This window comes from Ovis canadensis, chromosome 3, assembly GCF_042477335.2.
Source record: "Ovis canadensis isolate MfBH-ARS-UI-01 breed Bighorn chromosome 3, ARS-UI_OviCan_v2, whole genome shotgun sequence".
In the NCBI taxonomy this organism is placed as follows: Eukaryota; Metazoa; Chordata; class Mammalia; order Artiodactyla; family Bovidae; genus Ovis; species Ovis canadensis.
In genome coordinates, this window is record NC_091247.1 from 13,312,296 (window position 1) to 13,328,734 (window position 16,439).

General features: G+C 41.5%; 1 protein-coding gene and 1 pseudogene across 1 annotated transcript; both read right to left on the reverse strand.

Annotated features, from left to right (window-relative positions):
* Nucleotides 1-2,227: 2,227 nt before the first annotated feature.
* Nucleotides 2,228-3,300, reverse strand: LOC138436232 (olfactory receptor 1J4-like; annotated as a pseudogene).
* An 11,055-nt stretch (nt 3,301-14,355) lies between these two features.
* Nucleotides 14,356-15,294, reverse strand: LOC138438050 (olfactory receptor 1J4-like). Its single transcript, XM_069586293.1, has one exon. It carries the CDS (start codon nt 15,292-15,294, stop codon nt 14,356-14,358), a length of 939 nt encoding a protein of 312 aa, XP_069442394.1.
* Between the last annotated feature and the right edge of the window lie 1,145 nt (nt 15,295-16,439).

Sequence of the window (16,439 nt, forward strand, 5' to 3'; positions counted from 1 at the left end):
ACAATCAAATTAGAGTCTATTTCAGTTTTAGCAAACCATCAAAAGTACTTTATTAGCTAGATTCTGCAGTGAGAAGCTAGCATTCTGGACTTCATTAAAAGTAAAAATTAGAAACTTAACTGAATATTTGTGTCTGGAAAACACTAGACAAGAAAGAATAAAGGACTTATTTCTAAAGGTTTATATCTAATTTACTTAAGCAGATAGAAATTCTAAGTTATAACGAAAAGTTATATCACCTATTACTAAGGAGGGTTCTTTAACTTATCAAAAGAATATTCCGTAAAACTTAATCTGACTCTACTTGAGATTCCAAAATGTTCATTTCATTATAGAAAGTGAAGTGTTGTAACACATTAGAGAATTCTGACCATCTACCACCTGAGTATCAGAAACCCAGGGTATGAGAAGGTACATGCATGCATGCTTGCTAAGCGGCTTCAGTCCGACTCTTTGTGACCCCATGGACTGTAGCCCGCCAGGCTCCTCTGTCCATGGAATTCTCCAGGCAAGAATACTGGAGTGGGGTGCCGTGTTCTACTCCAGAGGATCTTCCTGAGCCAGGAATCTAACCCTCATCTCCTCCATTGGCAGGCAGTTTCTTTACCACTAGAGCCACCTGAGAAGCCCATGAAGGTACAGCTTGATCCAACATACAACCATATTTCACACCTCTAATCTTAGCCTTCATTTAAAACAAGCCTGGCTTCATCATTAAAAAGGAAGCACAAAATGCCACTGTCATATTTTCCTTTTAAAGAGAGGTGGTTGATGTGTGTTATTGTCTTAGCAAGTCTTTCTCTCTTCAGGAAGTTAAAACAATAGGGCAACATATTCAGGGGTTAAGAATTTTCCTTGCAAGCAGGGGCCACAGGTTTAACCTCCAGTTAGGAAACTAAGATCCTACATGCCACGGAGCGGCTAAGCCTGCATTGTGGCAATTCTGAGCCCCTGGGCCACAACAAGAGAGTCTGTGTGCTGCAAAGAAAGATCCCACATGATGCAACAAAGATCCTGTGTGCTGCAGCTAAAACACAGCCAAATAAATAAATACTAAAAAAAAAAAAAAAGAAAGAAAAGCACAATGTATTTAGAATGACCAATCACATATCTCACCAATATGGAGTTTGGTGCTTTGAAGACCACAAGTTGCATATGTGTTGTGGGGCAATGGAAGAATGAATGGAAAATAGATATGACTAAAATGAAAGGAATTGGCCCAGTAACATAGCGACCATTTAAGTCTACAAGCAATAAATGCTGAAGAGGATGTGGAGAAAAGGGAACCCTCCTACACTGTTGGTGGGAATGCAAACAAGTACAGCCACTATGGAGAACAGTGTGGAGATTCCTTAAAAAACTGGAAATAGAACTGCCTTATGACCCAGCAATCCCACCGCTGGGCATACACACCAAGGAAACCAGAATTGAAAGAGACACGTGTACCCCAGTGTTCATTGCAGCAGTGTTTATAATAGATGTCCACCAGCAGATGAATAGATAAGAAAGCTGTGGTACATATACACAATGGAGTATTATGCAGCCATTAAAAAGAATACATTTGAATCAGTTCTAAGGAGGTGGATGAAACTGGAGCCTATTATACAGAGTGAAGTAAGCCAGAAAGAAAAACACCATACTAACACATATATATGGAATCTAGAAAGATGGTAACGATAACCCTGTATGTGAGACAGTAAAAGAGGCACAAATGTATAGAACAGTATTTTGGAATCTGTGGGAGAGGGAGAGGGTGGGAATGGCATTGAAACATGTATAATATCATATAATAAATGAATTGCCAGACCAGGTTCGATACAGGATGCTTGGGGCTGGTGCGCTGGGATGATCCGGAGGGATGGTACAGGGAGGGAGGTGGGAGGGGGGTTCAGGGTGGGGAACACGTGTATGCTCGCGGCAGATTCATGTTGATATGTGGCAGAACCAATACAATATTGTAAAGTAATTAGCTTCTGATTAAAATAAATAAATTTAAATTTTAAAAAAAGTTAAAAAAATAGTAACCAACAATATATAATTCTCAGTAACAAAATTAATCTTCTAATCAAGCTTCATAATGTTCTAAATAAATAAACAAATATAAAGTTAAAAAAAATAAAGAATAACTGGGATGGTGCTAGAGACATGGATGGTCAACATGCAACTATTTAAGAGAGCATTTCTGACAAAGTCAGTGGGTTTAAATAAGAACATGGTTAGGTGATTCTCACTGGATGAAAAGATTATTGCTTCTGAAAAGAATTCCCAGAGCCAATTTCATGTCTCTGTTCCTCAGGCTGTAGATGAAGGGGTTCAGCATGGGGGTCACCGCTGTGTACATCAGTGAGGCAATCATGTCTGTGTCATTGGACTTGCCTGATGAGGTGGAAAGTAAGTGCCATAATGGTTCCATAGAATAGAAACACCACAGAGAGGTGGGAGCCACAGGTGGACAGGGCTTTGCAGAACCCCTTGGTAGAAGGGACCCTCAGGATGGAGGCCCCAATGAGACCATAAGAGACCAGGATGCCACTCAGTGGAAGAATGACAACCGCAGTCCCTGCAGTGAATATGACCAGCTCATTGAGAGAGGTGTCTGAGCAGGAGAGCTTGAGCAGGGCAGCAAGGTCACAGAAGAAATGTGGGATGATGTCTGCACAGAAGGACAGCTGAGCCAGGAGGATGGTGTGAGACAGGGCACTGACACAAGAGAGGAGCCAGGATCCAGCCAGCAGAAACATACACAGCCCCTCCCTCATGATGGCGGTGTAGTGGAGAGGGTGACAGATGGCCACGTACCTGTCATAAGCCATCACTACAAGAAGAAGGTCATCAATGCAGCCAAAAAGTAGGAAAAAATACATTTGTGCTATGCACCCTGCATAGGGGATGGATTAATCCTAGGTTTGCATGTTTATCACCATCTTAGGGATGGTGACAAATGAAAATGAGACTTCAGTGAGGGCCAAGTGGCTGAGGAAGAAGTACATGGGGGTGTGGAGGCGAGGGTTCAACCTGATGAGCAGAATGATGAGCAGGTTTCCCAGCACTGTGATTAGGTACATGCCCAGGAACAGGGCGGAGAACATGCCCTGCTGCTCTGGCCGGATGGGGAGCCCTAGGAGGAGGAACTTGGACATGTGGCTCTGATTCTCAGGCCTCACGCTCTTCTTATCTCTGCTGGGGATGAACAGAAATGGGAAATGTCAGGGACTTAGACATATTGAGCATAGCAATTACCATATGGTTACATACTTTCTCCCAGTGGCTGTGTCCTTATACAGACAAATCTCACTGCATTTCACTCACACATTGATGCCTCATCCAGTGTGATGAGAACCATGAAAATGAGATCTGTCTGAACACTGACACAGTCACTTGGAGACACCAATAACACATTAATGAATGAACATCAATCAAACTCTTCAATGGAAATCAGGAACACCTCATTCTTTTTTAAACATAGTGGAGACACTACAATAGACAAAATCACTGCAGATGGTGATTGCAGCCATGAAATTAAAAGATGCTTACTACTTGGAAGAAAAGTTATGACCAACCCAGATAGCATATTCAAAAGCATAGACATTACTTTGCCAACAACGTTCTCTCTAGTCAAGGCTATGGTTTTTCCAGTGGTCATGTATGGATGTGAGAGTTGGACTGTGAAGAAAGCTGAGTGCCAAAGAATTGATGCTTTTGAACTGTGGTGTTGGAGAAGACTCTTGAGAGTCCCTTGGACTGCAAGGAGATCCAACCAGTCCATTCTAAATGAAATCAGTCCTGGGTGTTCATTGGAAGGACGGATGCTAAAGCTGAAACTCCAGTACTTTGGCCACCTCATGAGAAGTGTTGACTCATTGGAAAACACCCTGATGCTAGGAGGGATTAGGGGCAGGAGGAGAAGGGGACAGAGGATGAGATGGCTGGATGGCATCACCAACTCGACGGACAGGAGTTTGAGTGTACTCTGGGAGTTGGTGGTGGACAGAGAGGCCTGGCGTGCTGCGATTCATGGGGTCACAAAGAGTTGGACACGACTGAGCAACTGAACTGAACTGACCTGAATAAATAAGATACAGTCCCTTCTATGGCTTTACAACCAGGCTGCTTATGTGCTTGTGTCTGTCTTGGGCGTGCACAGACACAAACACACACACAGAGATACCACTTAAAGCGTTATTGTAAAATTAATACACCACGTACAAAATAAGCACTCAACCCATAAACTCACCTCTTATCATTAGAATGACATAGAAAGAAAAGAATGGAGGGAAGGAGAGAGGAAGGGAGAAAAAAAGTAAGGAAACATTATGTCATTTCCTCAAAAAATTAAGCATAGAATTACCATATGATTCAGAAATTTCAGGACTTCCCTGGTGGCTCAGTGGTTAAGTATCTGCCTGCAATGCAGGACACTCAGGTTCAATCTCTGGGTTGGGAAGATTGCCTGGAGAAGGGAAAGGCAACCCACTCTAGTATTCTTGCCTGTAGAATTCCATGGACAGAGGAGCCTGGTGGGCTATAGTCCATGGGGTCACAAAACAGTAGGACATAACTAAGTGACTAACACCTCGGAAAGTTCACTTCTGATAATATATCCCAAAGAACTGAAAGCAGGGGCTAAAACGATTTGTGTAACCATGTTTGAAGTGAAGTGAAGTGAACTGAAGTGAAAGTTGCTCAGTAGTGTCCAACTCTTTGTGATACCATGGACTATGCTGCTGCTGCTGCTAAGTCGCTTCAGTCGTGTCCGACTCTGTGCAACCCCAGAGACGGGGGCCCACTGTCTCTGGGATTCTCCAGGCAAGAACACTGGAGTGGGTTGCCATTTCCTTCTCCAATGCATGAAAGGGAAAAGTGAAAGTGAAGTCACTCAGTCGTGTCCGACTCTTGGCGACCCCATGAACTGCAGCCTACCAGGCTCCTCCGTCCATGGGATTTTCCAGGCAAGAGTACTGGAGTGGGGTGTCATTGCCTTCTCTGCCCATGGACTATACAGTCCATGAAATTCTCTAGACCAGAATACTAGCATGACTAGCCTTTCCCTTCTCCAGGGGATCTTCCCAACCCAGGGATTGAGCCCAGGTCTCCCACACTGCAGGTGGATTCTTTACACCAGCTGAGCCACAAGGCAATAGCCATGTTTAAAGCAGCATCGTTCACAATAGCCAAAAGATGAAAAGAATCTGTATCCACTGACAAATGAATGGATAACCAAAATGTGGTCTCTACATGCAATGGAATATTCAGTTCAGTTCAGTTGCTCAGTCGTGTCCGACTCTTTGCGACCCCATGAATCACAGCACGCCAGGCCTCCCTGTCCATCACCATCTCCTGGAGTTCACTCAGACTCACGTTCATCGAGTCAGTGTTGCCATCCAGCCATCTCATCCTCTGTCATCCCTTTCTCCTCCTGCCCCTAATCCCTCCCAGCATCAGAGTCTTTTCCAATGAGTCAACTCTTCGCATCAGGTGGCCAAAGTACTGGAGTTTCAGCTTCAGCATCATTCCTTCCAAAGAAATCCCAGGGCGGATCTCCTTCAGAATGGACTGGTTGGATCTCCTTGCAGTCCAAGGGACTCTCAAGAGTCTTCTCCAACACCACAGTTCAAAAGCATCAATTCTTCAGTGCTCAGCTTTCTTCAGAGTCCAACTCTCACATCCATACATGACCACTGGAAAAACCATAGCCTTGATAAGAATTACTCATCCTTAAAAAAAAAAGAAATCCTGACACATGCTACAATATCGATTAAACCTTGAGGACATTATGCTAAGTAAAATCAGCTAGTCACAAATATATAAATACTGCATGATTCCACTTACATGAGATTCCCAGAATGGTCAAATTCATAGAGACAAAAAATAGAATGGTGGTTGCTGGGCCTTGCGTGGAGGAGGAAATTGAGAACTTATTATTCAGTGGAGGCAGCGTTTCAGTTTGGGAAGATTAAAATGTTCTGGAGTGGATGGTGGTGATGACTGTCAACAATGTAAACATACTTAATGCTACAGAACTGTACACTTAAAAATCATTGAAATGGTAACACTTATATGTATTTTAGTACAATAAAAATTTGTTAATTTAGAAATATGTCACAAGGGTTAATAAGCATTGACTAAAAAGAAGCAGTCAAAAGGAGAGTGACCCCAAAACTCAATAAATCAATTCATTATCTAGGCAGAATGAGTGACCAAGATTCCAGATCAGAAACTAAATATAACAAAGATATGAGGTGACCATCAAGCAAGATCAAGAAGCTTCCTGAAAATGTGTGTTGACTTCTGGGATCTCCCCTCACATCCAGGGCCCAGACTATGGTCCCTAAAGATGAGCACATCCATTGCACTTGACTCACTGAACTTTTAATAAATTTGGAATAAGTATTAGTAACTGTCGTCATAAATCTGCCTGACAATATAGGTGATGCAGGAGATGCCAGTTCCATTCCTGGCTCGTGAAGATCCCTGGAGGAGGAAAGGGCAACCCACTCCAGTATTCTTGTCAGGAGGATCCCATGGACATAGGAGCCTGGCGGGCTTCAGTCCATACTGTCATAAAGCTCGGGCGTGACTGAGGGACTGAGCATGACACATGTAAGTGCCTTCTTGTGCGCCCCTGCCTCTCTCTTCCTTTCCATCTCTAGTGTTTTAGAATGGCTGAGTGAGTTCTGAGCACACTCACAAAATGAGTGGTCAGAGAACCAAGACATTACAGATGCTGTAGGACCAAAAAGTTGTATCAGCATTCACAGTCATCGGATTAACTAGACAAGGTTCCAGAGTTGACTCCACCATGTCCCCCAAAGTGTGGAAATAATTAAATGTTGATGAAAAAAGTCCTAGAGAACTTCAGCAACCTTCAAGCCACCAGAACAAATTGCCACCTAACTTGGCATACAGAGGACTTTGTTTACAGCTTCCTTTTATGTCTAGAGCTGAGACAAGACAAGAGTCAGGCTGCGAGGCTGTCTCCCCAGGCCAAATGCATACACATGTTTCTAAGTCACTCACTTAGCCCTCTCTGCTCTACACTCATTTAATAAGAGGAGAATTAGATTGTGAGGGAGTTGTACACAAAAACAGACACACAGAGTAACAGAGTGCTTCTTTTTGACCCTCTCTCACTTATCTTAGACAAAAATGTAGAACCTTTTATGGATTCAGACCAACTTACACACACGTTTAAAATGAAATACTTTGTCATTACACAACTTAAAAATCATGTAAACAAAACCCTTCTATACTGTTGGTGTGGATATAAATGGTGCAGCTGCTATGAAAAACAGTATGGAGTTTTCCCAAAACATTAAAACCAGAACTACCATCTGATCTGGCAATCCCATTTCTGGGTATATATCAGAAAGGATAGAAATCAAGATCTCAAAGATATATTTACTCTCACATGTACTGCAGTACTATTCACAATAGTTAAGTTATGGAAACAACCAAAATGTCCATTGTCAGATGAGTGAATAAAGAAAATATGGCATACATATACAACGGAATATCATTTTGCCTTTAAAAAAGGAAATTCTTTTTTTTTAATTTTAATTTTTACTTTATTTTACTTTACAATACTGTATTGGTTTTGCCATACATTGACATGAATCCACCACGGGTGTACATGCGTTCCCAAACATGAACCCCCCTAGGAAATTCTGACATATGTGACATTGGGGATGAACCTGGAGGATATTATGCTAAGTGAAATAAGCCAGTCCTTTAAGGAAAAATAATTTTTTATTTCAGTTTCAGTTTCAGAAATGACTTCAGTTTAAGAAATTCATAGAAGCAGAGAATAAATGAAGATTATCAAGGGCTAGAGAGAAGAAGAGGGGAAAATATAGTGTGTTATTCAATCAATATAAAGTCTCCGTTGTGCAAAATGAATTAATTCTAGAGTCCTGCTATACAGCATATTGCCTAGAGTCAAAAATTCTATATTGTGCATTTAAAAACTCCTTAAAAGAGTGAAGTCCATGTTAAGTTTTCTTACCACAATAAAGGGACACAAGGAATTTTTTTAGAAGAGATAGACGTGTCAATGACTTGATTGTGGTGATGGCTTCACATGTGTGTGCGTAGGTCCAAACTCCTCAGATTGTATACATTAGATATGTACAGTCTGTTATAGTAATCACACTGCAAAAGCTGATTGAAAAAAATATGCCAAGACCACATCCATTCACCAAGACAGTTCATAAACTGTACACACACATAGAGAAACTCCACTACACACACTGAATCACACATAGTCAAACCCAACACATAGATAACTTACACACACTCACACAAGCACACACCCATGCAGTGTATGAGAATTCCAGCCCTCCATGGTCTGTTATCAGCCCATTATAGGACTTTCTACAATGATGGGAATATTCTACATCTGCTTTGTCCAATACAGTAGCACTAACCTCATGTGACTACAAAAGACTTGAAATATAGCTAGTGCAAATAAGAAACCAAATTTTTAATTTTAGGTAATTTTAACTCATTTTAATTTTATGGTCACTTGCGTGGCTGGCAGCACCACTGAATCAGTGTGTACACCAGTGAACACATAGTTGTACAAGCAACATAAACACACCTTTCCTCTCTCTTTCTCCTAGTCAATGCACATATCTAGGAAAAGAGATGGTCTCCCACCTTGCTCAGATCATTGTTGATTCTTGCTGGTCTAGGCTGCTCCCTAAACATCCATCTCTTATACCTCTATGATCTAAGGATCTTTAGCACCTTCCATGTCTGACTACAAGAACTAGAACAATGAGCAGAAAGATTCATTTTTACCAATAGGACTAAGGCCCCAGGGAACACAGCCCCAAGCTTCTGGTTGGAGAAGAAACCAGCTGAGCTAATTGGCTAATTTCTTGCCTTCCTCTTGAGATGGATCCTTGCAGAGGCCAAAGGGCTGAGCCACAGGAGTCCTGGGAGAAGGTGTTCCTAATGTCACTAACATGTTAGCCACCCTTCTGCCTGCTCATGAGGAGGAGAAGAGGTGAATGCCCTTGACCTTTGAAGAATTCAGCAATGAACTCAGCAATGCCTCCTCATATATCGCAGTACGGTCCAGACAGAGCAGTATTAACCTTTGAGAGTCCCACACCCCTGATCTCCAATTGTATTAGAGCACACACTCCACTGTTACCATTTATTCCATCCATATAGAACCACGAAAGACCCACAAAATCCAGAACAACCTTGATAAAAATGAACTAGGATCTAATAAACTGAAGGAATGGTTACCCATAGGAGATAGGTCAGGAGTGGGACAGAAAGAATGTGGGATGGGAACCAATATTGATATGGATTATAAAATTTCAGCCTGTTTAGATACATTAAAACTCATGAGCTCAAGTTGACACCAAAGAGTTCTTTCCAGCCTCTCCTTTTCCATGTACATGGCATCCTTCCCCAACTGATGAATTACTCCTTTTTCCAGAATAAGTTTATTAATTTGCTAAAGTTTTGAATATAAGTAATTTCAGAATCTTGAACTCAAACCACTGTTAATGACAAACTAACTTCCCCTCAAACACTTACTTAGTGTTTATATACAAAATTATGTGTTTGATAATTACTTAATTAATTTATTTTCCCCTTTAGTCTGATTATGGTATTAATTTGAAATATAGTTAAGCTCATTTTTTAGTTTATTCTACTTTTCTTTATTTTCCATTATCTTCTATTTATTTTTTAGTAGGTAAAAGATAACATAGTCAAATTATACAAATGAATATACTCATCTCCTCATCTTTTTCTATTCATTCCCACCCACATCCTGTAGGTAAACAGTCTCATTAGTTTCTGATTTATTCTTTCTGTGCTTCTTGCTCAGTGAGAAGTTACATTTATATGTTGGGTTGGCCAAGAAATTCATTTAGTTTTTCCATACCATCTTATGGAAAAACACAAACAAATGCTTTGGCCAACCCAATATTAGCTTCCTTTCATTTTCACATGAGAAGTAGCATTATATAGATGCTCTTTTATGTTTCTTTTTTCCATTTATTTATTTTTAACATAAATTTATTTATTTTAATTGGTGGCTAATTAATTTACAATATTGTATTGGTTTTGCTATACATCAACATGAATCTGCCACAGGGTTAATAATATAGCTTAGAAATCCCTTCACATTGATTCATAGGTATCTTTGTCATTATTTTTTCATAGCTGAAAAGTACTCAATTGCACTGATGTTCCACAGAGTTTTCTTTTGAAGCCCTAGAATAGGATAGCACTGATAAATGTATCAAATGCCATCTAACTGTGTACTTCAAATGGTTAAAATGGTACATTTCATGTTGTGTCATTATACTACAATGGGCTTTTCAGGTGGCTCAGTGGTAAAGAATCCTGCAAATAAATGCAGGACTCAGGGGATGCAGGTTCAATCTCTGGCTCGCGAAGATCCCCTGGAGAAGGAAATGGCAACCCATTCCAGTATTCTTGCCTAGGAAATCCCATGGACAGAGGGGTCTGGCAAGCTACAGTCCATACGGTTGAAAAGAGTTGGATACAACTGAGTGACTGAGTACACACTCACATTATACTACAATGAAAAAATTTTTAAGGGAAAGTAAGACATAATTTCTACATAATGTAAAGCACAGAAAAAGAATTGTATAATAATAATAATATATGATTAATTGTTCAATAGAGGAAATGAAATAAAATGTACATTTAATTAATCAAAAGGGAATAAGAGAAGAGACAATAAATAGGAAATCAGATATCTTAATTAGAAAGCTTGTAGAAATACAGAGATTTCCTTGGCAGTCCAGTGCTTAGGACTCTGTGCTCCCAATGTGGGGGAAATTGCCACATGATGCAGCAAAAAAACCAAACAAACAAACAAACAAAAAACATATAGAAATAACAGACAATATAAATTCACATACATTCTATCCTTTATTATTAGATGTTAAGAGATAAATTTTTCCAGTAGTCCTGTATGGATGTGAGAGTTGAACTATAAAGAAAACTGAGCACCAAAGAATTGATGCTTTTGAACTATGGCATTGGAGAAGACTCTTGAGAGTCCCTTGGACTGCAAGGAGATCCAACCAGTCCATCCGAAAGGAGATCAATCCTGAGTGTTCACTGGAAGGGCTGATATTGAAGCCGAAACTCCAATACTGTGGCCACTTGATGCGAAGGGCTGACTCATTTGAAAAGACGCTGATGCTGGGAAAGATTGAAGGTGGGAGAAGGGGACTACAGAAGATGAGATGGTTGGATGGCATCACCTACTCAATAGACATGAGTTTGGGTAGACTCCAGGAGTTGGCAATGGACAGGGAGGTCTGGTGTGCTGCAGTCCATGGGGTTGCAAAGAGTCAGACACGACGAGCAGCTAACTGAACTTAACTGAAGAGATAAATTCTCCAGAAATACAATGATTGTCAATCCACGTATAAAAAGCAAAACTCAACTTTACACTACTAACAACTAACACTTAACAGATAAAGACATTTTTAAAAAATGGGCAAAAGAACTAAACAGACATTTCTCCAAAGAAGGCATACAGATGGCTAACAAATACATGAAAAGATGCTCAACATCACTCATTATCAGAGAAATGCAAATCAAAACCACAACGAGGTATCATCTCACATCGGTCAGAATGGCTGCTATCAAAAAGTCTACAAAAAATAAATGCTGGAGAGGGTGTGGAGAAAAGGCAACCCTCTTACACTGTTGGTGGGAATGCAAACTAGTACAGCCACTATGGAGAACAGTGCGGAGATTCCTTAAAAAACTGGAAATGGAACTGTCATATGACCCAGCAATCCCACTGCTGGGCATACACACTGAGGAAACCAGAACTGAAAAAGACACATGTACCCCAATGTTCATTGCAACACTGTTTACAATAGCCAGGACTTGGAAGCAACCTAGATGTCCATCAGCAGACAAATGGATAAGAAAGCCATGGTACATATACACAGTGGAATATTACTCAGGTATTAAAAAGAAGACATTTGAATCAGTTCTAATGAGGTGGATGAAACTGGAGCCTATCATACAGAGTGAAGTAAGTCAGAAAGAAAAACACCAATATAGTACGTTAACACATATATATGGAATTTAGAAAGATGGTAACGATGACCCTATATGCGAGTCAGCAAGAGACACAGATATAAAGAACAGACTTTTGGACTCTGTGGGAAAAGGTGAGGGTGGGATGATTTGAGAAAATAACATTGAAACATGTACATTACCATATGTGAATTATATCGCCAGTCCAGGTTTGATGCATGAGACAAGGCGCTCAGGGCCGGTGCACTGGGATGACCCTGAGGGATGGGATGGAGAGGGAGGTGGGAAGGGGGTTCAAGATGGGCAACACATGTGAGTGTATGGCAAAAATCACTACAATATTGCAAAGTAATTAGCTTCCAATTAAAATAAATTAATTAATTTTTTAAAAAAGTTTCAAGCAAAGTGATGGAAAAAATACCATGTAAACACTAACCAGAAGAAAGCTGGGAATGGTTTAATCACTAAATCGGGTCTGACTCTTGCAACACCATGGACTGTAGCCAGCCAGGGTCCTCTGTCCATGGGATTCTCTAGGCAAGAGTAGTGGAGTGGATTGCCATTTCCTTCTCCAGGGGATCTTCCTGATCCAGGAATTGAACCCCTTTCTCCTGCATTGCAGGAAGATTCTTTACTGACTGAGCTACAAGGGAAGCCCCAAAAGAAAATTAGTATATCTTACTAACATCAGAAGAAGTAACTGAGATGTTATATAAGGAGCCATTGCTAAAGAGAAATGTCTCCTAATTATAAATTCAGTGGTGTTTTGTTAAATGAAAAAAAATGTCTCTCTATTGTAAGGGAGACTCGCTTTGTAGTATTTGCTAATTTCTGTAGTGTTCCATTCAGTTTAGCTCAGTTGCTCAGTAGTGTCCGACTCTTTGCGACCCCAGGGACTGCAACATGCTAGATTTCCCCATCTATCATCAACTCCTGGAGCTTGATAAAAGTGTAATTCTCCCTTATTATGACTGGTTTCAATCCACTAGCATGTTGTCATTGAACCTGGAGTTTATATAAGGCATTCAAAACCAGCCTGAAGCCAATGCATCCAATTTCAGCATACCTTACATAGAAGAATCAGTCCACCAAGAGCAGATCATGATGCTCAATCTGTGTGTCCTCAACAACACAGTATAAAAATGTTTTGCATAAGATTTTCCACATTTTATGACACAATGGAAAAACAGAAAAAATAAAGTTAAGAATATTTAAAAATCCAACAAACTGGACTTTGTTGGCATATTAACAACACTACAACATGACAGCTCGACCTATCACATCAAGGTGAATAGATGGGGAAAAAATGAAAATAGTGACAGACTTTCTTTTCTTGGGCTCCAAAATCACTACAGACAGTGACTGCAGCCATGAAATTAAAAGACGCTTGCTCTGTGGAAGAAAAGCTGTAACAAACCTGCTGCTGCTGCTGCTGCTGCTAAGTCGCTTCAGTTGTGTCCGACTCTGTGCAACCCCATAGATGGCAGCCCACCAGACTCCCCCATCCCTGGGATTCTCCAGGCGAGAACACTGGAGTGGGTTGCCATTTCCTTCTCCAATGCATGAAAGTGAAATGTGAAAGTGAAGTCACTCAGTCGTGTCTGACTCTTCGCGACCCCATGGATTGCAGCCTACCAGGCTCCTCCACCCATGGGATTTTCCAGGCAAGAGTACTGGAGTGAGGTGCCATTGCCTTCTCCCTAGACAGTATATTAAAAAGCAGAGACATCACTTTGGTGATAAAGGTCCATATAGTCAAAGCTATGGTTTTTCCAGTAGTCATGTATGAATGTGAGAGTTGGACTGTAGAGAATGTTGAGTGCTGAAGAACTGATATTTTTGAACTGTGCTGCTAAAGAGGACTCTTGAGAGTTCCTTGGACAGCAAGGAGATCAAATCAGTCAATCCTAAAGGAAATCAACCCTGAATATTCACTGGAAGGGCTGATGCTGAAGCTCCAATACTTTGACCACCTGATGCAAAGATCCAACTCATTGGAAAAGACTCCGATGCTGGGAAAGACTGAGGAGGAGAAGGGGGCACAGAGGATGAGATGGTAGGATGGCATCACCGACTCAATGGACATGAGTTTGAGCAAACTCTGGGAGATAGTGAAGGACAGGGAAGCCTGGCATGCTGGTGTTCAGGGGGTTGCAAAGACTGGACACGACTGAATAACTAAACAACATGAAAGCAGAATGCATATTCATTTAAAGTTACACAAAGTTGCCAAACCATACAATAATTTTAGAAGATATATATCACTGTGCTCAAGACTGTAAACAGAGGATTTAGTGATTCTCATCTGAAGAAGTTACCGCTAAAGACAAATATTTCTAGGGCTTGTTTGATGTCTCTGTTTCTGAGGCTATAGATAAAGGGGTTCAGCATGGGCGTAACCACTGTATATATGACTGAAGCAATTATGTCTTTGTCATTGGAGTCCCATAATGAGGAGAAAAAGTAAGCACCAGCAAGTGTCCCATAGTACAAAGATACCACAAAGAGGTGGGAGCCACAGGTGGAGAAGACTTTAAAGAGTCTCTTAGTGGACGGGACCCTCAGGACGATGGTCCCTATACGAACATATGAGCCCAAGATGCTACTCAGAGGCAAGATGAACAGCATTCCTCCTTCAGTAAAGATGACCATCTCATTGATGGAAATGTCTGAGCAGCTCATCTTCAGGAGGGCAGGGAGGTCACAGAAGAAGTTGGGGATGGTATTTTCAGCACAGAAGGACAGTTGGACCAAGAGGAGGGTGTGCAACAGGGCATGGATACAACAGAAGAACCAGGACACAGCTACCAATGAGATACACAGCTCCTGCCTCATGACAGTGGTGTAGTGAAGTGGCTGACATATGGCTACATACCTGTCATATGCCATCACTGCAAGAAGGAAGTTGTCAAGACAGCCAAAAAGTATGAAAAAATACATCTGGGAAATGCACTCCACGTAGGGGATGGATTGTTGCTGAGTATGCATGTTCATCAGCATCTTTGGAACTGTGATAGTGGAAAGGGAAATGTCAGAGAAGGCCAGGTGGCTGAGGAAGAAGTACATGGGGGTGTGGAGGCGAGGGTCCAGCCTGATGAGCAGGATGATGAGCAGGTTGCCCAGCACTGTGGTCAGGTACACGCCCAGGAACAGGGCAAAGAATATGCCCTGCTGCTGTGGCAGGATGGGGAGCCCCCGGAGGAGGAACTCTGACACGCTGCTCTGGTTCTCCTTCCTCATGGTCTGCTCATGTCTGCTGGGGATGAAGGAGAGGGGAAAAGGTCAGAAGCTTTGATATTGTGATTAAGGCTGCCACATTAAGGTCTCTCTGGCTTCCCTGGTGGCTCAGACAGTTAAGAGTCTGCCTGCAATGCGAGAGACCCGGGTTCAGTTTCCGGGTTAGAAAGATACCCTAGAGAAGGAAATGGCAATCCACTCCAGTATTCTTGCCTGGAAAATCCCATGGATGGAGGAGCCTGGCAGGCTACAGTCCATGGTGTTGCAAGGAGTCAGACACAACTGAGCAACTAACACACATACACACTAAGGTCTCTAACTTACTCATAGAGAAGAAGAATTTTCTCCTAAATTCCTTTTATCACCTAGTGCTATCAGAGCAAGTGACAAATCCTCAATGCTCAATAGATTAATTTGGATGGAGACCGGAGTAAATTCATTCTTTGGTTTTCTTTTTAATTAACCATGTTTCTGGCACGAAGCTTTTGGCTAGAAAGTGAAAATTGCTCAGTCGAGTCTGACTCTTTGTGGCCCCATGGACTATACAGTTCATGGAATGCTCCAGGCCAGAATACTAGAGTGGGTAGCTGTTCCCTTCTCCAGGCGATCTTTCCAACCCAGATATCAAACCTAGGTCTCCCACATTGCAGGTGGATTCTTTATCAGATGAGTCAAGATACAGGATACTAACCTTCTAATGAACACCTGCCAAAGGACTGACTAATGTTATGGACCTGAAGCCAGATTCCTCATGCTGTGATCCTGGCCCCACTGCTTTCTAGGTGTATGACTTGGGATGCTAAATCTCTCTCAGCCTCTTGTTGTGGCTCTGTAATGCTAAGATACCAATATCACACATCACACATTCATAGAGTTAATCAGAGGGTTGTAATTCAATGCACATTAATTAGTTAATTAATTATCTAAGAGAGGAAAAAGATGGCGGAGGAATAGGACGGGAAGATCACGTTCTCCCTCACAAATTCCTCAAAAGAACATTTCAACGCCGAGCAAACTCCACAAAACAACTTCTGTAGGCTGGCAGAGGACATCAGGCAACCAGAAAAGCAGACCATTCTCTTCAAAACAGGTAGGAAAAAATATAAAAGACGAAAAAGGAGACAAAGGAGGTGGGGAGGGAGCTCTGT